The sequence below is a fragment of the Gallinula chloropus genome (genome assembly GCF_964237585.1).
Source record: "Gallinula chloropus genome assembly, chromosome: 15".
NCBI lineage: Eukaryota > Metazoa > Chordata > Aves > Gruiformes > Rallidae > Gallinula > Gallinula chloropus.
In genome coordinates, this window is record NC_140100.1 from 11,143,884 (window position 1) to 11,164,684 (window position 20,801).

The 20,801-nt window shown below is 45.2% G+C and overlaps 2 protein-coding genes across 5 annotated transcripts in view; one reads left to right on the forward strand and one right to left on the reverse strand.

The window, feature by feature from the left end:
• The window catches only part of IQCK (IQ motif containing K), a gene marked incomplete at both ends in the record, with an annotated part of 35,387 nt that extends 22,818 nt beyond the window's left edge, over positions 1–12,569 (reverse strand). The window contains 6 exons of the mRNA XM_084270946.1: positions 1,451–1,528; positions 1,644–1,696; positions 7,922–8,019; positions 9,707–9,845; positions 11,209–11,264; positions 12,521–12,569. Of these exons, the coding sequence (XP_084127072.1) occupies positions 1,451–1,528; positions 1,644–1,696; positions 7,922–8,019; positions 9,707–9,845; positions 11,209–11,264; positions 12,521–12,569 (473 nt within the window). The remainder of the gene's footprint in view (positions 1–1,450; positions 1,529–1,643; positions 1,697–7,921; positions 8,020–9,706; positions 9,846–11,208; positions 11,265–12,520) is intronic.
• Positions 12,283–19,958, forward strand: KNOP1 (lysine rich nucleolar protein 1). 4 transcript variants are annotated; one of them, XM_084270992.1, is made up of 5 exons: positions 12,283–12,401; positions 13,512–14,889; positions 16,289–16,357; positions 16,841–16,918; positions 19,569–19,958. In XM_084270992.1, exons 2-5 carry the CDS (start codon positions 13,513–13,515, stop codon positions 19,878–19,880), a joined length of 1,836 nt encoding a protein of 611 aa, XP_084127118.1. In that variant the 5' UTR covers positions 12,283–12,401; position 13,512; the 3' UTR covers positions 19,881–19,958. The 4 variants fall into 4 exon arrangements, with proteins under 4 accessions (XP_084127118.1, XP_084127117.1, XP_084127116.1 ...); XM_084270991.1 differs by lacking the exon at positions 12,283–12,401 and adding an exon at positions 12,634–12,657; XM_084270990.1 differs by lacking the exon at positions 12,283–12,401 and adding an exon at positions 12,685–13,009.
• The last annotated feature ends 843 nt before the right edge of the window (positions 19,959–20,801 follow it).

The window sequence follows — 20,801 nt, forward strand, 5'->3', positions numbered from 1 at the left end:
CATTTTAAATGTGATCTCTGGCAGGAGATGATAATAATAATAATAAATGGCTTATGACATATCCAGAAGGACATAATAATAATAAACCCTCTCATTTTCATTCTTATTTAGCACTGCAAGCTTTCACTCTGCCCTAAGAGTGCTTACTTCAGAGCAACATTTGTTAAGAAATCTCTGATTTTAAGCTAAATTCACAAAAATTGGGGTTTTAATAATAATTTTAATGTATTTTCTTTTGCAAAGCCTACTTGTTTATAGGACTTAGGATCAAGTGTGTATCAGTTTAAGTAGGACTTTGACACCTCCATGTCCTTGCAGAGCTGTCACTACGTTATTTAGGAGCACAAGTACTAACAGAAGCTGTGAGTCATCCAGGCTGTGATTCCACCGTGTATTCCTCTGGTTGGCAAGGCTGACTTAAGCAATCCCTGCCACCAGCTCTATGTCTTACCAGCCCATTTATTCTCTTCACCTTGCCCTGAGCCCTTCATTTTAATCCTTTGTTTGTGCCAACACAAAGGTTTTCAGGCTCCTGGGTGAACAAGAGTGGAGAAAGCATCTGAATTTTAAGTAGCCACACGAACTCTCCTCACACATTTTGGCAGAGAGATTTCTAACTCTGAGAAGGTCCCTGATCAGAATAACCAAGCATCCTACCAAGCAGCCAGGGTGATATTAAGTTGCCTACAAGCAGGTTGGGGTGAAGGAGAGAGCAGGGAACCATTCAGGTCAGCTTTACTTCCCAAACTGCCTCTCATTATCTTAGGTACAAATATCCATGCTGACAATTTGGTGGTTTCAAAGCTGCCTTGCTAACAGATGGCTCTGCAGCAAGCCTAAGAAGTGAGTAGGACAACCTCACTGCTGTTTTCAAATATTTTAAAACAAAAAGCAGCCTCAAGGACACCACCATTTCTTTCAAAACCACCATGCAGCCTGGTTCTACAGGAATAATGAGGAATATATGATTGAGGCTGCCAAAACAAGTGTTCATTTCTCAAGCAGAGAGTCATAAATGTCTGCAGAAATGCATCCTGACGCCAAGGATTATTGCAGGTTTTGTTCAAACAGCTGCTTGTAGTTAGAAGAAGAATCTCAAGTCTGTATATCCTCAAAGATTTCCATAGTAGGAAGAGGTATTGAAAACACTGCTTTGCTCCTTTGTGCAGAGATAGTCATAATACTACCAGACCACACAGATGCCCCACACTCTAGAATCAAAATGTTTAAGAAGTCTAAGCTAGTTTCTCTGTGAGCAATTCTGGTATGAAATACCTTGTGACTAACACGCTGCCAAGTAAGAAAGCATCACACAGTTCTTTGTTGCACACAGTAAAGGGCATTTAGGGGGCACAGTTGTGTGTGGAAGCTCTATTATTTTTTTTTTTGGAATAGCAGAGGAAAAAGAATAAAAGGAGAAAAGGTTCCTCTGAGAACTGTGATAACTCACCGGTCCTTTAGCCAGTCCTTAACAAAAGGGATAGAAAAGAATTCTGTGAATGACTCATCTTTCCTCTTTGGGTTCTTGCTGATAACAAAAAATAATTAAAAAAAAAGAAAACAACTCATATTAATTTAAATTTGCAAATTAATGCCTTTGAATCACTGGGAATAATTAATAGGAAAAGCCACGATTAACTTACTTGTATAACCACTCGGTTAGGAAATCACAGGCAATAAATTTGGTCCTTTTTCTCTAAAGATAGAAGATAGTTTCAAATTATTTATTATCTTTGGATTGGTCACATGTTTTTACTACTGCAGAGGAACAGAAGCTAAATTGACTGCATTTATTAAATAAAATATACAGTACATTACTCTGTCTACTTTAATATTGCTCCTGCCAACAGTCAGTGCCTCGGCCAAAAGTTTGGAAACTTTATGGAACGCTTTCAAGTCAAGGCAAAAACTGAGTCAGGAAACTCAACACATCCTCCCTGGATACTCACTGCCCTACAGCTCCAACAGCCCTCACAGAACGGTGTTCTTGCTAAGTGGCAGTCTCACTGCAAAGAAATTAATGGGACTAGTAGATGAAAACATGCTGCAAACTACTCGCTGTGTTCATAGTTCTTTATCACAACCTAAAATACTTCACTGCTTCCAAGGCACAGGGAGAACACTCATGGAATATTGTTTCCTCCTGCATGGAACCAGCTTGAAGGTGTGAAGGTTTATGACACACAGCAGAGTACTGGGTGGCTGCTCAGCCAGAGGTGTCTGCTGGGTAGCACAGAAACAAGGCCCATGCACATGCACAGCCTCACAGAACATGGAAATCACAGAGAATCCAGTTAAAAATTCAAAACCCAAAGCTTTGGAGCAGAACATTTGTGCCCTCTGCTCTCAGCTGTAAGACTTCTGCACCACCAAGGGGAATTTTGCAAAAGCCCTTAGTGACTCAGGCAGCCAGGACCTGTCCCGCTGGGCAGCGCTGCCTGCTGTACAGCAGGTTTTGAGTTCGGGATTCAAAGTGTGAATTTTGAGGAGTACGGGATTGATTTGGACTCTCCATTTCTTAGCAACTTCCTCTCCCCATCCCAGCTCCACAGACCAAGTGTATAAACCAGTACAGGGGCTTATTCACAGACTCACCAGGTTGGAAAAGACCTTTAAGATCATCAAGTCCAACCATTCCTATTCTGTGCTAAACCAGATCCCTGAGCACCTCATCTACCTTTCTGTTGAACACACCCAGGGGCGGGGACTCAGCCCCCTCCCTGGGCAGCCTGTGCCACAGCCCCACAACTCTGCCAGGGAAGAACTTTTCCCTCACATCTGAGCTGATCCTGCCCTGGAGCAGCTTGAGGCTATTTCCCCTTGTCCCATCTCCTGTCCCCTGGCTGAAGAGACCATCGCCCACCTCTCTGCACCCTCCTGTCAGGTCAGTGTAGGTGGGGATAAGGTCTCCCCTCAGCCTCCTCTTCTCCAGGCTGAACACCCCCAGCTCCCTCAGCTGCTCCTCAGATGATTTGCCCTCCTGCCCCTTTTCTTGCTAAGAAAATGACAATAAATATGTACTTGGAAATTTAATGCCTGAAGTGACTCTATTCTGTGCATTATCTACACCATCTCCCTGTGCTAGGGGAATATGATGCAAAAAGGACTTGGTGGGGGGGTGGTGAATAGAGAGGCAAAGTGCCCCCCATGGCACAGTTCTTTCAGTTTGGGGGATCAGCATGTGGCATACTTTGAGGGTCAGTGTATTACTTCAGCCATGGGTGAAGCAGGAGAGGAGCATTTCGGAGGTGCTGACTGCACCCAGAGGAATGCAGGTGGTCACAGAGCAAGGGGATGGCAGATGGGAATGTTAGAGCCAGACTGCATGACATTCCCAGATGATACCCAGGAAAGCTTTTACTTTTCTAAGTGAATCTTCTCCTTGGTAGACACAGAGTCTGGCTCCCACAGGAAAGAGAGAGAGAACTACTTTTTTTAAAAAAAAAAGCAGAAGAAAAAGAGATCATTACAAAACAGTTGTCATCCTGAACTCCATGTGACTTTACGATCTGCTTCATGGCAACAAAATCTTTGGGGTTCCCGTAGTGCTGCTTTAGAGCCTCTGGCTGTGAAGGAACACATCTCCTTAAGGAATTCTCACACGTCATGCTAATTCCAGCCACCATTGGGAGAAGCCAAACACCTCAGCGTTAAGAGAGCAACACCTTCACTGGAGAGCTTTCCATGGGTCATTTTAGGTGGCAAATGGACACATTTTGACTTGAACAGAATCTGAACACAGACTCTGATCCTCTTTGCCCAGCTATTCTCAATCACGCTGTTAGGAACTGGGTCCCATCATTTGGTGAATTGTTTCAGAGAACAGATTCTTTGCTTTGACAGCAACATTCAATTTAATCTAGCAGCTGTAATTTAATCTGGGCCAAGTAAATTGCTTTTCCTTCTCAACAAGAAAAAACGATCAGAACAGTGTTGTCAAAACAGTCATCACCAACAGAATCGAATTTATCTTGCTTTATCCTCGTTACATCCAGTGAACTTATCAGGGAGGAATTCAGTCAAGCTGAATATCTTTTTGTTATATTTTTTTTTTTGCCAGGAAACAGTGTGCTTTGCTGGTGAATTAAATCATTAGTTGCACAGCAGTCAACATTTATAGAAGGGAAAAAATGACATAAATTGACCTGCCGCTGACACATTCCTCCTATGCTACATGAATCAGGACAAACACAGGAAATAGCTGCACAATGGGCATTGTTAACCTGCAGATGTGTTTAGAAACTATTTATTCTCAGAATTCAGTTTCCATTTTGCAGTTTAAATATGATGTGCTTGGTAATAATAATGCAAAAATACCGGTGATAAGGAGATGGCAAAGGCACAAGGAAACGTCCTTCCATTCACTTTCCCTGGTCTATTATAATTTAAAATATAATATGTTGTGTTGCAGAGTTGGATACAACATCCTCTTTCTGTGACTGCTAACCAGAAAGAAGTCACAGTTATGCTAATAAAAACATTTAAACACAGTTCAGTTTCAATGCTGAGAAAGGAATACATTAGTTCTCAGGAGAAATAAGATTGAAGGAAATACTCGTTCCCCTGGAGACATCTGACAGCAGATAGGATAAAGCAGGGGAGAACTTATGGTAGGGGAAAAGAAATCAGAGAGGGAATGCACTGGGCGACCTAATAGGTTTCTTTCATCTCTAATTTAAAGATGAAGCTTCTGCAGGCTGTTCTCTTATTTATGTCAGCTTGAAGTCTGCAGACACATGTAGCAGCTGGTGGCTTTTCTAGGCTTGTGCTTTTCAGACTTTTCATACACACTACATAATGCAAGAGAGCCTATTTTAAATGAAAAGTTTAAGTTGTTCTGTTTCTGCATCACCTTCCCACTAAGATCTTACATATTTCTTTCCTACACAAATGACAGCTTTCAGCCTAACAGTCTCCCTTTCCTGACCTGCCCATCTGATTCTTCCATTCTTCCTTTCCAGGCACGGACATGTCCTTTCTGATGTCTTCCTTGAATTCCTCTGTTGGTCCCACCATCTGCCCTCTTACCACAATTTCAATTGCTAAACAACTCTTAATTTTTCATTCTCTTCTCATTCATCTTCATTCCCCTCTGAAACATGAAAACCTTCAGTCCCACCCTGCCTTCTCCCTTGCAGTCCTCTCTCTCCTCTCCCAGGCTCATGCCATGTTGACTGCAGTCACTTTGATTACTCCTCCCTTTCTTCCAGTGCTCCTTCCATTTATCTTCCACTGTTTTTTTTCCATCCAGCTGCCCTTTACAGGCTTTAATGACTCACGTCTAGCCAAAACTCAAACCCAGGATTCTGTTCTCATCCTTCATGATTTCAGTTAGCTTAATCACAATTAATCATGGTCCTCTCCAGTTCTCTCATGAATCCCACCCATCTTTCCACCCTTTGTTCTCCTCCTGTATTTTAAAGCTACCTTCTGGTGTGTCTTATCACAATATACCTTCTCTCTACACCCAACCTTCTCTGGGTTTCTGAGGGCTCTGTTTTTGATCCTAAAAATCAGTTCCACTTATTGCACTAACCATTTTAATGCAAATTATCACATGGATTTTTCCTCCAAATCCATATGGACCTGCACATTTCTTATGAAACAAAAGAATGATCAGAAATAACAAATTTAAGTCAGATAAGGAAACAGAATGTCCAAGTACAAGCACCTGGACAGTAATGGAAAAGAACACAGATATTTGGTTATATGGCAAGCATAAAGAGCTATTGTTTTACAAGTTGTTCTTCAAAAGGAGGAAGAAATGATGTCATGGTGGAAAATGATCATCTGACGTAAGCTTGCTTTCCTAAACTTGCTTCCCCAATAGCAGGGGGAACAAAACTCAGTTGGTGTATTTTTGAGGTTCACAAAAATGAGCTCATCTTTACATTAGAAAACCACTGTTTGTATTCGTTTACTGTAAAGCTGCACACAGACCCCCCCAATCCATTCTGACCTAGATACCACTGAGCCTTTCTCAGAGTAAAAAGTAGACAAAGTAACCTTAGATTTGTCCTGAGTTTGAAACTGAAATATTTCTAAGAATTCTCCTATTTTTCTATTAAGTGCTGCTTTACTGCCCTCAGAAACACGTAGCACCTCTCAAGGAACGTATTTCAAGCGAGCTGTAAGACATGCCTTTGTCCTGGTAAAGGATCTGTGCTTCCTTAAAAAAAGAAGAATCAATATAGATTTCATTAAAAGTGTTATGAATAATATATATGTTCAATCTATTCTTGGCTAGGTAATGTAAATGTGATGGCAGGAATGATGTACAGATATGACATAAAATAACGACATGTAAATGAACCATGTTCCTATTTCACTGGTATTAATCACAGATTATAAATACATATACACAGGCCTATAAATCAGTTGGTTCACAGACACACACAAATCTTGGGAAGACTGGGGAAGAATTGCAATAATTTCCTGTTACTGAATGTACAGATTTGGGTTTGAAATGTGAGTCTGGGCTGTCCACTCAGGCGTGGCAAGCGCTGTGTGGTTTTGGCTGTGCCAGGCACGTGCAGGCCACTTCCACAAGCTGTTCATGCTGTTGTCACAGAATTGTAGGGGTTGGAAGAGACCTCAAGAGATCATCAGGTCCAAACCCCTGCCAAAGCAGGGTCCCTACCTGGAGAGAGTCCAGCGGAAGGCTATGAAGATGATTAAAGGCCTGGAGCATCTTCCCTGTGAGGACAGGCTGAAAGAACTGGGGCTGTTCAGCCTTGAGAAAAGAAGGCTGAGAGGGGATCTTATTAATATTTATAAGTATCTCAAGTGTGGGACACAGGGGGACATGACCAGCCTCTTCTCAGTGTCTGTGGGCACAGGACAAGGGGCGATGGCCTCAAGTTGGAGCACAGGGAGTTCCACACCAACATGGGGAAGAACTTCTTCCCAGTGAGGGTGACAGAGCCCTGGGACAGGCTGCCCAGGAGGTGGGGAGTCTCCTTCTCTGGAGATAACACAGTCTCCTCACCTGGCTATCCCTTTCATCTGTAACCCCAAGAGCACAGACTGTGTTCCTCAGTGTGTATCATTTAGAAAGAGAGATGTTTTCACTGTTGTTTATACAAATCACTCTCTGCATTAAGCAGCTGCGATTCAGAGGGAGCTCAGCTGCAGGCACAAAAACACAGACTTTTACACTGGCCAGTGTGGATGACAGGCAGGAAGACAGAAAGAAATGGAAAAAAGTTACCTCCAAGGCTGGAGAAAAGAGCAGAAGTGATGGAAGACCTCACAACCCCCAGTGCCTCATACTGCCATGGCCTGTTAGGCTACACTGACACCACAAGCTTTCCTTTGCACCAGTCCTAATGCTTAAGCCCTCCCAATACACAGTGAGGAATGTCTCTAGTTACGTTTATGCACACATACACTGAAAACAAACTTAGATAAATATTTGTACTAAACAACCATTTTTAAAATGTACCATTTTTATAAGCTCATTAATGCCGAATACATTGCTTTCCAATTAAATGGCACTGACACAGAATGTTAAAAAGCCAAATTTAAAAATGTACCTCTATTAGGATGCCAGACCAGCAAAAATAATTGAGTAATGAAGAAAAATTCAAGCTCTTCACATGACTCTCAAACGAGTGATGTGCATTAATCAGAAAGGAAGCCAGTTTCTCTACAACACAACACTTCTTAGGCTAGATACAACTGGATAATTAAGGAGGATTTGTTGTGACTTCGAGATTGTCATAATGATCATGTGTGAGTGGTATGCAATCTGCTCTGAATTGCTGGAGAAAACAACATTCAAGACCAGATGCAAAACAACTCATGATATGTTATTTCATATCATTGTGGTTGGTTTTCTTGCAAAAAAGCAAATAAAGAAATACTGTGTGTGAAATAACAGGCTGTAACTTCCTGCCAGTGATGTGAACTGGGAACTAACCTCAAAGCCCTTTTCCTTCTCGGCTTGATGCAAAAGTTCCACCATTCCAGGCAGGAGTACTGGGAATATGTAATACTCTAAGTACTCTGTAGAAGAACCTGAGCAAAACAGTACAAGTAAGTACATATATTTCCCAAAAAGACAAACATTAGATACTATAAACTGAATATCAGTCATTTTATTGACAGCATCACAGCTTGAGCTGAACAGATCCATTCAGTTCAGCCCAAGCTGAGGATCTGTCTCCTCTTCAGCAAAGACCACGTAAACTTGAGGAAATTTCAAACTGAAGGTGCATCCACACTGCACACTACAGCGTGCCTCAGAGATGTCAGGCTCAGTTTGACATGAGCAAACGCAGACACCAGAAGCCCTTTAGCCACAGAACTGAAAAGCAAAGTGGCCTCATTTACCCTGTCAGAAAGAAAAGTAAATGAGGCTGTGCTGAACTCGGCGATGTTACAGCCAGACCACTGCCAGTATCCACCTCATGCCCTTCACCACCTGCAGCAACAGGGTTGGTCAAAAAAGTCATTTCTAGACAGTTAAAAACCCAGGTTGTATTTCAGTGGTGCTGTAGTTTCTTTCTCACAATTCCTTCCTTTTTGGCAGACCTGCCAGTAATTGGACCACCACTCCATCCACCCACCTCTTGCACCTCGAGAGGGCTGTCTGGGTCGGTGTCTCTCTGGTGTCTGACCGCACCGCCCTGGCACGAGGGCTGCTCACCAACCTTCCCACGTGCTCACACAGGCTCAAGCTGTTTCCTTCTCGGCTTTTCCCCACATCTGCATCTTCCCTAACAGACCCTTTCACCAGCAACTTATAAACCGGGTGAACTGGAGGAGCCTTCTACCCCTTCTGACAAAGCCTCCACATATGGAGGAACTCCAGATCACTAGACCACAGGGAACTGGGAGCATGACCTTGTATGAAGCCATAAGAGCACTTCCCTCAAGAGAGGTGAAGAGAACCAGATCTTTAGGATCCCAGACAAGCAGGGGTGGCTTATGGGCTGAAGTGGTGCCCTTGCTTTAAGGCCAGACTGCCTGCAGCTCAGTGAGTATTCAGGTTTTGGTGTGGTTAGTAAAGATTAAGCCACAGCAGCATTCTCTTCTGGCAACACAGCTGAAACTCTGAATTTATTCCCTGCTTTATACCTTTAATTGGTTCATACACTGCCAGAAAATGCTGATAACTGGAAGGACACTATGTATATAAAAGCCAAGGGTAACACTGCTTCTGACTAGCAAGAGGAATTCCTAATGAGTGAGAATGAGTGGAAGAGAAGACAAAAAGGAATGGTAAGATGCATAATAAAAAGACATTGCTACTGGGTAAATTTTACAAAGTACAGAAACTGATACAAAGGGAAGAACAACAGTTTAGAGCCATTTCCATTCTAATCTGCAATCGGACAGGCAAGGATAACATTCTGAAATCTGTTTTCAAACCCAACTATTCAGTTATTTGGGTTATTTAGTCTACTGAGCCTAGTTTTGCATTATTTAAGAGGAAGAAACTCTTGCCTTCCTCTGATTTAAGTGGCTAAATAAGAAGTCACTTGTCCAGAAAAGAACAGAACGCCCTGACAGTGAGACAATGCTACTGTTTGGTAACACACGTTTGAGCTTTCTTCCTCTGAGCGGCCTAGCCAGCTCCCTACTTACAGACCAGGGACTCACCCTGCAGATTCCACTTCTGGAGAGGAAGCAAATGACAAACCCCTGACAAACACAAGAAAAACAATCCCAGCAGAGTTCAAGATAACATCCTCTTACTTACATGTTTTTGGATCAGGTGGGTCTGGAAAGGCGGCTGCCTCAGCTATGGGAAGCAGCTCTTGGACAGCACTATCAGCTGCAGGGACTGAGTAAAACTGTTCTGTATGGAATGGCTGTGATATTCCTGCTTCCAAAGACACCTGTTTGAGACAAATGTAACACATATAAACACCCCAACCAGACTGTAAACATTTTATATATATGTGTATATATATACATATACATATAAATTTAAAAATATAAGGTCAGTGTAAAAAATATGGAAAGGTAATTTCCAATTTAAATATGAAATAATTTCAGTGTTTGATGAGTACTCTAAAAGAAAGAATTTTATGAGTACTTTAAAAGAAAGAATTAAAAAATCCAGCACAACAAAACCATCCCAACCCAACAGAAGGTGTATGGCTGCTTTTAAGAGAATATAGTGAGATACCACAGTTTAAAAACCATTTTAGCCATTGTAAGAAATAGCAACTCTCTGAACATTGACATTTTCTGAAGAAGCTTTTTTCTGCTGGGAAGGTGATATATTTGTTTCTGTATTGTTCAGAAGTCCTGATATTTACCCTTCAAAGAGAAGCAACTTCCTTCTACGCAAATCACAAACAAATCCAGAGCAGATGCAAACCCAAGTCTTATGGTTCCCCATACAGAAATAGTTATGGATACCAGGAGAAAAGATAGTCTGGAATTTAACAGTTGGGTTTGGAGTGCAGAAGGGGTTACAGTGAGCCAGCAGAATACTGCTAACAGAGATGGAGCTACAGATACCTCCTCTCATCCCCAAGAACACACACCACCATTACTGGTTGCTATGAAAATGTATGATGAAAACTGTGTCATCTGGATGCTTTGACTTTAAAATCCAGTTGGATTTATGAGCTACTGAAAAGCAGGTGGTAGGATTGGGCCACTACACTTACAACACACTGCAGGTCAGTGACTGCAGAGAGACTCCTTTTTAACATACCCAAGACTCGAATACTAATCTTGCTGCTCCTAGAACTGCTGAGGAGAAAGATTTAAAGAGCTTTGTCCTTCTTAAGTCTCCCCAGACTGAATTTATTTGGTCAAAATTAGACTTTAAACAACTTCAATCAGGCTTAATTCCACTAATTTCAATGGCCACCCCTAAGTGATGTATCCCATACATGGGATTGGGGCAGAACTCCTTTGCTGTACTCACTCCCCTCTCCTGTGTATTTCAGGGTCTGTGGGTGACACTACCCAGGGGAGACCCTCACACGCCTCAGAGCCCTGAGGCAGCAGGATGTACAAACCAAACACAACTGGCAATCTGATTTTAGGCCAGTGCTACCCAAGTCACCTTGGATAAAAGCAGCGATTTGGAGTGTTACACTCATGGTCTCACATGGACTCACAAAAGTTGTTTGCAAAACGTAGCTTTGTTTTCCTTTTATGAACAAGTCTATGCTGTGGATACCTAATTTCCCCAGTTAGTTATTGCAAACCAGCCCTATGCTGATTTTTTACTATACTCACAGCTCTATGCTTTGATCCAGGAACATCTGGAAACTGGGGCTGTTCTGCCTCATACTCTAAGAGTAAAAAGAACAACAATGTTTATCGAAAAGACTTAAAAAAAATATGCCTTCCTCTCCTAAACAAACATGACTTTCTGAAGGTACTTATTCTAATTTGAAACAATAAAAACTAGCATAGAATAAATACTTGTTTCGCATGAAATGTAACTTTTTTAAACAAGTGAAAACGTGGCAGCCTCTTGCCTTACCTTTAAGACAAGTTCAAGGTTCTCAGTGATAAAAAACCCTTTACTGGGATAAAGACTATTAGCCAAAACAGTACTTTAATGTAAGCAAAACGCAAATGCTTGCATGGAATTACCTATCCTTTTTACTAGCCTGCAACAATACTTTTGAACTGAAATTTGCTATAAGCAATTACATCCCCAGGGCACCGCTAAGTAGTGGTCTCCACTTTCAAAAAGCTGTATGTGAGCCATGGAGTTAATCACAAGGGAAACAGAGGAGGACAATAGACCCAATAGGAAATAAACTCACAGACTACACACCACAGACAACCCTTACAGCCAAACCCAGCAGCTTTGCCTTCTGCCATTGTCATTGGGAAACTACTGGTGTGGCTGCTAGCAGACACCTCAGCTGAGCTGCATTAGAATAAGCAACTTTATCCCTGCATTAAAACCAGCTGCTTCGATGCCCAGTGCCTACTTTAAGGCATTATAAAGTACCAAGTGCAGGCACAGTCCTGGTGTTTCTCTCTCAGCTTCCCCATCAGCTCGAGTGCTCTCAGATTTTGGGGACAGAGGCTTTTGAATCAGGCTCTGGGAATGGAAGTTTGATGTTCATTGGTGTGTAAAAGCAACACCGCTGTCAGTTTGCTACTTCCCAGGGCCACGGTTTCACCCCATGGCCAGGGTACCCCCAACCCTGTGGGGTGCGGCATGGTGCCCCAGAGCAATAAGCGGGTATTTCTGGCCCCACACGGAGGGTTGCTTCTGTCCAAAGACGGCAGGGAAGGCAAGGCCGGAGAGGGCCCCGGGCCTCGCTCAGGGCGGCGCGGGGGGCGGGCTATAGCCCTCCGTCCCGGGAAGGTACAGCCAGAGCCCCGGGCAGGCTGGAGCGGGAACGGGGCCGCCGACCTCTGGCCAGTCCGTGGCGAGAAGCGGCCCTGAGTGGCCCCGGGCGCCCGAGGTAAGTGGCCGGCGGCCCTCCCGCGGGGGGCGCGGAGCGGGGCCCCGCGGCCTCCTTCCCTTTCTTTCCCTTCCCCCGGAGGCCGGCAGCCCCGGCAGCGGCGGGGGAGCTGCTCCCACCTGCGCACACCCGCTCCCAGAGGCTCGGCGACCGGCCGCCCGCCGCCATGTCGCGTCACCGGAGCAACCGCTGCGCGGGGCGGGCACGGCCGCGTTTCCCTTCCGGGGCGCCGGGCGCTGCACGTGGGCCGCGGCAGGTAAGCGGCGGCGGGGCGGCCAAAGGAGGCGGTCGGGCCCGGGCCGCGGAGCGGGATGGGGGAGGTGACCCTCGCCCCGTCCCTGCCGCGCTGTCTGGTCCCCTGAAGCCGGGTTCAGGCAGCGGGCCCGGCGCGGAGAGTGCCCGCGGAGTCGGGGCGGGCCGGGGGCTCCCGCGGCCGGGGAAGGGGTGGCGGTAGTCCTGCGGGCTGGACGCCGCTGGCAAGAAGGGAGCCGGGCAGGAGCCATCGGGCTGCTCGGCAAGGCGTCTCTAGCTGGGCTCCGCGGGCGCCTCGGCCGCAGCCTGGCCAGAGGCGGGAAGGGACGAGGAGCTGGAACAGAAGCTGAGGCGAGGTAATGGCTGAGGGCCCTGGGGGAGGGTCCTGTAGCACCAAGGTGATGGCTGAGGGGCCGGGGGGGGGGACACGACACACGGTCCTGTAACGGCAGCTGGGTGTCTCAGCCGTCTTTGGTCTGGGGTAAGTGAAGGCCATAACCAGGTGAAAAACCACCCGAGATGCTTACCTGCTTACCGATACATAGATGTGTGTGTTCTGTCCTTCTGGAGAGCTTCTTAGAGGGTGGGCATCTCTGAAAATGTCATGCTTGGCACCTGTCAGAAAGAGAGTTACAAACTAACCAGGACAGGACAAAAAATCACCCCCGGGCCCTGGGGCAGGCTGTGTTTTCAGTGCTGTATGCTGCTCTGGTTCCCTCCATCATGGAAAGCTGAGTGTGAAACTGGGAAGAGAGTGCAGGGAACTGGAATTGTTTCAGCATAAAGGAAGACCAGATAGATTAGGACTTACATCGTCTTGTTGAAGCGGCACACTAACATCTTTGTTTCATGTTTTAGAATGATAATAAAGAGAAAGAGAAAGGAAGTTCATGAGGAACCTGTCCAGAAGAAGAAGAAGGTGAAAAGTAGTGGGAGTCAGGCTGTTGTTACAGTCAAGAAGGATGTCCAGGCTGTCATTAAAAGTGAGGAGGATGACCAGCTTGAGATGACAACAGAGTTAAGGAAAAAGAGAAATTTCAAAGATGAATGTTTAGACCAATTAGAAGTGAAGAAAAAGAAGAAAAGCAAGAAAAAGCAAGCTGACTCTGAATTACTGGAGCAAGCACCTTCAGAAAGCTTTGTGAGTGGTGGAGGCCATCTGGATTCAGAACCTCAGGGAGAATCAGAGGATCAAATAAAAATTCTTAAAAAGAATAAAAAAAAAGCTCAATGTCATTCCTCCTTACTGTTGAAGAATAACCAGGGTAGTGGCATGGAGCTTTCAGATCATCGTACAGATGGTGCTAAGGAAAATGAATTTTCCCTTAAAAAGAGCAGGAAGCATCCTGCTTTGTGTTTGGAGCTGGCTGGTGAAGTAGCTAAGAAAAAAAAGAAGAAAGTAGCTTTTCCATTAGAGGACATGCAGGTCAGGGAGCACAGACAGGCTGGAAAGGTTTGTAAAAAGCAACACAAATCCATCTCACAAGATAAAACTTTTCCTAGTGAAAACCAGGGAACAGATGTTACCCAGAATGACGAGGAGAGTTCTGTGAGAAGAAAGAAGAGAAAGAAAAATAAAGATAAGTCTGACTCTGTTTTACTGCTAGCAGATGACCAGGACATCTGCAGAGCTCCTGACAGCCCTATGGCATTATGTGACTTCAGAAAAAGGCAAAGAAAGAATTCCCAGGAAACTGCTGTCACAAACACAGAGGAAGAGGACACTACTAACTCTGGAAGTATCAGAGAGACCAAGAGGAAGAAGAAGAAAAGCAAAGATGCTTCTCCCTTAGTAGGGGAAGGTGATCAAGACTGCAGTCGCCGAGTTCCTCATCAGCGTCTCCCAGCACAGCAAGAAGTCGAGCCTGAGGAGAAAGAGCTTTCTGGAGAAAGCTGTGGGAAGACCATCAAGAAGAATGGTGAAGTAATCAAGAAGAAAAAGAAAAAGAAGATTCAGAAAGAGGAGGAAAGGACACACTCAGAAGCTTTCTCAAGTGGTGACACTGTACTGAAAAGCCAAACCCCAGCACTGCCAGGGAGCAAAGTGCAGCGAGCCCAGCGTGGCACAGGGGACACTGTAGATGGGGTATTGTGCAGCAGTAATCATCTGCTCTGTGACAGGAAAAGGAAGAAAAGAAGGAAAGAAGCACCACAGGACTCTGCTGAAGAACCAGGCTTGAAAGGAAATGCAAAAAAGAAAATGATAAAGAGGAAAGACATGGGAAACGAGGCACTGGTAAGTGGTAAAGAGGGTGTCTGCACCCTTCTGCTGAGGAACTGAAAGCTCTTCTTCCCTCCTTCTCTGCCACAGCCTTCCAGCTAAGAGAAGAAATTAAGTATCTTGGAGCTGTTTGCAGAATCCTGTCACTATGATTTTCCTCCCTGTTTGAATAGCTCTGAGAAGGCAGTACCAGGGCAGTTAGAAGTAAACTGAGACTTGGTTTGGGTTTTTTCCTTTTCATTCAAGAGAACGAGCTCTCCTGTTTGCAGACAGCATTTTCACATTTTAATTGTGTGTGTGCAATCAGTGTACAGAAGTTATTTGGAAAATCAGGTACATCACTCACAGCACCATGTAAAACTGTAAACACTCAAAAAAGTAACAGCAGCTTCCACCAACAGAAGCACGTTACAAATCTCCCTGTCCTCGTGTTCCCTGGCTGCTTCATGCTTGGGTTATTATGTTAGCTGTGTCCATAGATCTTCCCTTTGGCTGCCTTTTCCAGGCTGGACTAAAGCTTATGGCTCTAATTTACTGCTGTCCTGGATTTGCTGCTTATCCTGGGTGCCCAAAAATCTCACCCCTGATAGGAATTAAGAAAAGAAAGGCTGAGGGCAGCGTAAACATGAGTTGATGGGAGTGAAGCCTGCTGAAGGGCTGTGCTCATAGAAGTTACTGGTACCAGGCTGGACTCTGCTGCTGATTCCACCCCTCCTGCCCATCAGCTCCTGCCGTGGCTGCTCGGGCTCCTCACATCATCCCTGTTCCTCACCCTCAAACGTGGAACTAATGTGTCATCGTAGGAAGCACTTTATATACATGTTGTGCCTCTCCCTGGGCTCTTTCCAGTCTAGAAGCTCATTGGGGATGCTCATGTACTCTGTACAAGGCAGAGCACAGTGCAGCTGCCTTTCCATTGATTAGGGTTTTAATTGGGATTTGATGGGGTTTGGTGGGTTTTTTAAGTCGCTTGTGGAATCAACATGCCTCGAGCTTGTCAGGTACCTTCAGGTGGGCCATTACCTAACCACCAATTTTTAATTTATTTTTCACTCTGACTCTTTCTGTCCCTTATTTCAAGTAGAAATTTAAACTTCTTTGAAACAGTTTAATGTGAAGTAACCCTCTCTGCAAACAGTACTGTCTGTGCCAGTGCCACTGGCAGGGCCATTTTAATGGGTGAATTTTAAAACATCCCCTTTCCCCTTCATTAAAAAAGAATCTCTTCCTTGAGGAGAAACCTCTCCATGAAGATACGTGGCTGTAATTGGTGTTTACAGCTTAGATCTGACTTCTTGCCCCAGAACATCCTTAGTGTATTGCTCAGTACAAAAATGTTTTACTACTCCCATGTATAAAGTTGAATTAACCAGAACAAATGAAACTTGATACAGGCTTTTTCCTTATTTTACAGGAAGGTGTGGATGATGTCACTATTGTGCAGGAGAAAAAGGGAAACTGTGATGAAGTTAACATAGACAAGGTATGCTTTGTCTTAATTGTCTAAGGTTTAAAGCAAGTCAGCAATTAACACATGCAGAGCATTTGTAACGAAACCCTGCTTGCTTGCTCAGCTGTGCCAGGCTTTCCCTAGAGCTCTGCACCAAAATGGGCTTCACCTTCTGTGTTAAATCCAAAATGTCCAGCTCCAAACAATGTCAGAAGCTTCCAAGTAGCTTATTAGGTGAGGTTTCTTTGCCTCTCATCAGCGTTGGCAGTTTCAGCGTAGCTGTGACCTGCAGCCAGAAGATTAAACGTATCCAGTATGGCAAACTTAATTGGAAGCATCACTGGAGAAACCTCAGCTCTGGTGTGGAGCACATAAGAGGGTCACATGCAGCTTTGTACATATCCTTCCAAAAATGCAAATAGAATTATTCTTCCCTTATCTTTACACCGTGAATTAAATTAGCTGTCACTTAACACACAGAAGATAGTGTCTTGTGCTGTTTTCTCTGCACGCTAGGTGAGGCGGCAGGCTTTGCAAGAAGAAATCGATAGAGAATCTGGCAAAACTAAGGTTTTCAGTCCCCAAGTGGAACGGGTATGTATGAACTCTGCCCTCCATCCCATGCCATGCTGTGGCCCACAGCAAGTGCCTGGAAAAAAGCACTGCACTCCTGTTTGTGCATGGCTCAGGCACATGGCTTGGCACAGCCTCCTTTCTGACTGTAAATACAAGATCATGCTGTAGAAACAGTCCCAAGAGAGTCTGGGAGCAGATCAGTGAGCTCCAACAGCAGCTGGCATTGTACAGAGCTCTAAATCCCATCACCAGTCCTGAAACACAACGTTTTCTGTGGTTCCTCTGGAGAAGGAGCCACCACAAATGGCTTCAGAAGCTGTGACATCCCTAATTCCAGGCACTGGGTTACATCCAAGTTACTGTCTGTAAGACTTGCAGGCATTCAGGAACGGGTGCATGTGGAAAGGGAAAAGGGATGACAGCTGGCACTGAGCCTGAGCAATAGTCTTCTCCAACTCCTACATCCTTTCTCTGTCTCTTTGGAAGATGATTCTTTATCCTTTGCTGTTGCATCCTCCCAGCAGGCTTACAGCCAGGCAGGGAAACTCCTGCAGTAGTGTTCAGCAGGGGTAGAAAGATTCAAGAGGTAAAAAGGATTTGCTGGTGATTCCCAATTCTTAGTTGTTTTGCAAGACCACCAGTGTGCCTAGAGAGTTGGAACAGACCTCAAAAGAAACACCAGAAACAACTCCAGTGGTTTGTTACGTCGCAGAAGGCAAGCTGCAAGAGCTCTGGAACTGCAGCTGTGTCATAGTCCCCAAAGTCACTGAGAACAAGGACATCCTTGGCAGGGAGCTCAGCTCCTTGGTGCTCATCTGCCTGTGTTTAGTAGCAGGCAGAAGAGTAGAAGCTATGAAAACTGATCTGTCAGCTTCACAGAGAGCGAGCAGGGGATGCTGCAGTCAAAGGTATGTGTGGGGCATGCCCAGGCTTCACTTAAAAACCCTCCAGGGCTTGAGGAGCTGCAACACTTTGTGCAGCTGTGCAGGTGTCTCCCCTTCCAAAGGGAGGACACTGGCAGCAGCGTGTGTGGCTGGCACAGACCTGGGCTAAAGCTGCAGCGTGTCTTTGAGCAAGGTAAAAACACCAGAGCATTGTGGGTGGCGTGCTTTGACAGCAGCTGTTCAGGCCTGTGATAGTGAATGATACTCCAGCCTCACAGTATTTTGTCTCAATCCCCCTGCTACAGCTTGCCTGCAGTACTGTGTAGCACGCCGTGTGGCACCGTGGCTGTCTAGCGGCGAGCGACTGTTTCATGCAAGCTACAACTGTTCAGTTGGAAGGATTTCAGGCTTTACATAAACACACCACTAAACTCACATTTTTTCCCTTTGATGTAGCCAGCTCGGTCTGTTTAATTAGTGATCAAACATTCCTCCATTTAATACCACCCCCAGTTTTAAAGCAAAAAGGGGGAGTAGCAGCACTGCTAAAAATAGTTACAATGACTGCATAGCTGCTGGCTACAGCTCAGGGGCTGAGCAGGAACAGGCCGCCTTATCCAAGGCTCTTAGGTAAGCCAGAAGTTCATAAACCCTGTGAATCACACGATGGGGTTTGGGTTATCCACAAACAGTAGAATTGGGGTTTTACTCAGATGTTACGTTCTCAGAAAGGAGCAGACAAGAGGAAAAGCCTGTAGGAGCGAACGAGGTCAAAGAGCACAGAGAAAGGGGGAGCTGAGGGATGGTAAACTGGGGGGGAGGCCCCAGGGAGAGTTATAATTAGCCCTTGGGTTTTGCCCCAGTAGTGTAATTAGCAGGATGAGAACACAAGCATTACTTAAAGCGTGTGAGCCAGACTAAGCACCATCCCCAAAGCTAATGTAACCACACACTGCTGAAAGGAAATGATAATCATGACAGAGGAGGAAGAGGATGAAGCCCAGCAGTGTCTCAGAATGAGAGCAATGGGTGGGCAATGCCTGGCTCCCTGGCTTCCATACTGGAGCACCTACACTACAAAGAGAGGCTGAGGGAGATGGGCTGGTTCAACCTGGAGAAGAGAAGGCTGTGGGGGGACCTCATTGCAGCCTTCCAGTCCCTGAAGGGAGCAGAGAAACAGGAGGGGAATCAGCTTGTTAAAAGGGTAGAGACTGGCAGGACAAGGGGGATGGAGTGAAGCTAAAGGAAGGAAGGTTTAAATTAGATATTAGGGGGAAGTTTTTTTACAGAGAGAGTGGTGAGGGGCTGGAACAGGCTGCCCAGAGAGGGGGTGGGTGCCCCGTCCCTGGAGGTGTTCAAGGCCAGGTTGGATGGGGCCCTGGGCAACCTTGTGTAGCTCCAGGCCTGGAGGTTGGTGGCCCTGCCTGTGGCAGGGGGTTGGAGCTCTGTGATTCTTGGGGTCCCTTCCAACCCAGACCAGTCTATGATTCCAGGTCCTATTATCCAGAGAGCAGAAAAGTCAGGACTCCTAGAGACACAAGGACAGGAGATTCTGGAAGGGCACTGAACCCTAGTGCCGGCTTAAATGAACTGAAACACTAACAAAGATACCCTCACACAGGGTTATGTCATTCCTCCATCACATCCCTCACAGCTCTGAGTGACTGTGTCCCAGCTTTGTCAACCCTGTCACCTGCTGCTGTTCTCAGTGTGCACAGCCAGAAATTGTCTTCCTCTGTCTTGATGTTGCTTAATTTCAGCATTACCCTTGTTTTGCTTCACAGGACGTGCCGCTGGGCCAGTGGAGTACAGCTGCTTTCCAGAGCTCTGAGGAAAAAATGAAGTTTTTTAGACTGATGGGTGGCTTTAAAAAGGGGGCTGTGCCCAGCCACCACCTCTCAGCTACCCCAAATAAACCCAACATGGCTCTGACCAGGGAAGGGGAGGAGAAGTTGCAGCAGGCTCTGAAGACTGAGTTTGATAAAGCAATGGACTTGAAGCAACACAGAGGAATTGGCCTTGGATTTCAACCTGCTGCCAAGAAAAAAGTATACATAGACAAATACACATCTAGATCTATCAAATTTGAAGATTAAAACTCTTTAGTTAATAAAAAGGAATAGAAAATTCCACAGGGAAATTTCACTGTCCCCATCTTTGTACCTGAAATAAAGTAGAAAGTGTTTTAGAAAGTTATTCATGAGGTATTTTTAAAACAAGTTTTCAGAAGCACACAGCAGGTGCTGTGGAGCTGGATCCTCCCTTCAGCTGAGCAGGAAGTTTTAGAAGCTACAATGTTTTGTGCAAGGCAAGAATCAGCCTCCTTCCAGGACTGAATGTACACAGACAATGCCTGCAGTGAGTTGAAACTTAGCAGGTATTTTTGAAATACGGATTTCATAAACTTATTTTTAGCTGCATTGTAGTGATTCAAAAGAATTTTAGTGTAAAATCGTCACATTTTTACACTCAGGGAGTGGTACAAAGCAATGGCATTGTACTTGGAAGAAACTGCTGGCTTGATATGGGGAGACTTTTTATTTGGAAAGCAATTTCTTAAATATTAGCATCCTCATCACAGCAATGAACAGTGTTGAACAGCCTCTGTACTGTAAACTGTGCTCAGGGAGTTGGATTTTCAAGCAGCAGCTGTTCCTGCAAATGAAAGTAGTCATGCTCTGGCCATCAGCACCAAACAGAGGATCTGGGTTTGCTACATCATCAAATACAGGAGACTCTAGTTGTGGATGTTGTGCTAGGAATTCAGGGGGTAGTTCAGGTACTGGACATTCTGCCTTCCCTTCTGGCTTAAGGCAAATGCTGAATTCAGGACTTCAGCTGTTTGCCTGGCAAAAAAAGTTAAAATAAAGGATCGAGTAGGAAAATGTTGACTAGTGACTTCACTGAGGAGAGGGACAAACACAGCTTCCTGCTGTGGACCAGTCTCAGATTGGTGGTGACTGGTGGTGTCCTGGTGCTGGCACAGGTGCTGGGGTGATGCTGGCCCTCACCTTGCC

Bases quoted from the DNA above. Each gene is read 5' to 3' on its own strand.
- KNOP1 (XM_084270992.1), top strand. From the start codon at position 13,513: ATGATAATAAAGAGAAAGAGAAAGGAAGTTCATGAGGAACCTGTCCAG. The intron at 14,890-16,288 runs GTAAGTGGTAAA...CTTATTTTACAG, and splicing joins ACATGGGAAACGAGGCACTG to GAAGGTGTGGATGATGTCAC. The intron at 16,358-16,840 runs GTATGCTTTGTC...TCTGCACGCTAG, and splicing joins ATGAAGTTAACATAGACAAG to GTGAGGCGGCAGGCTTTGCA.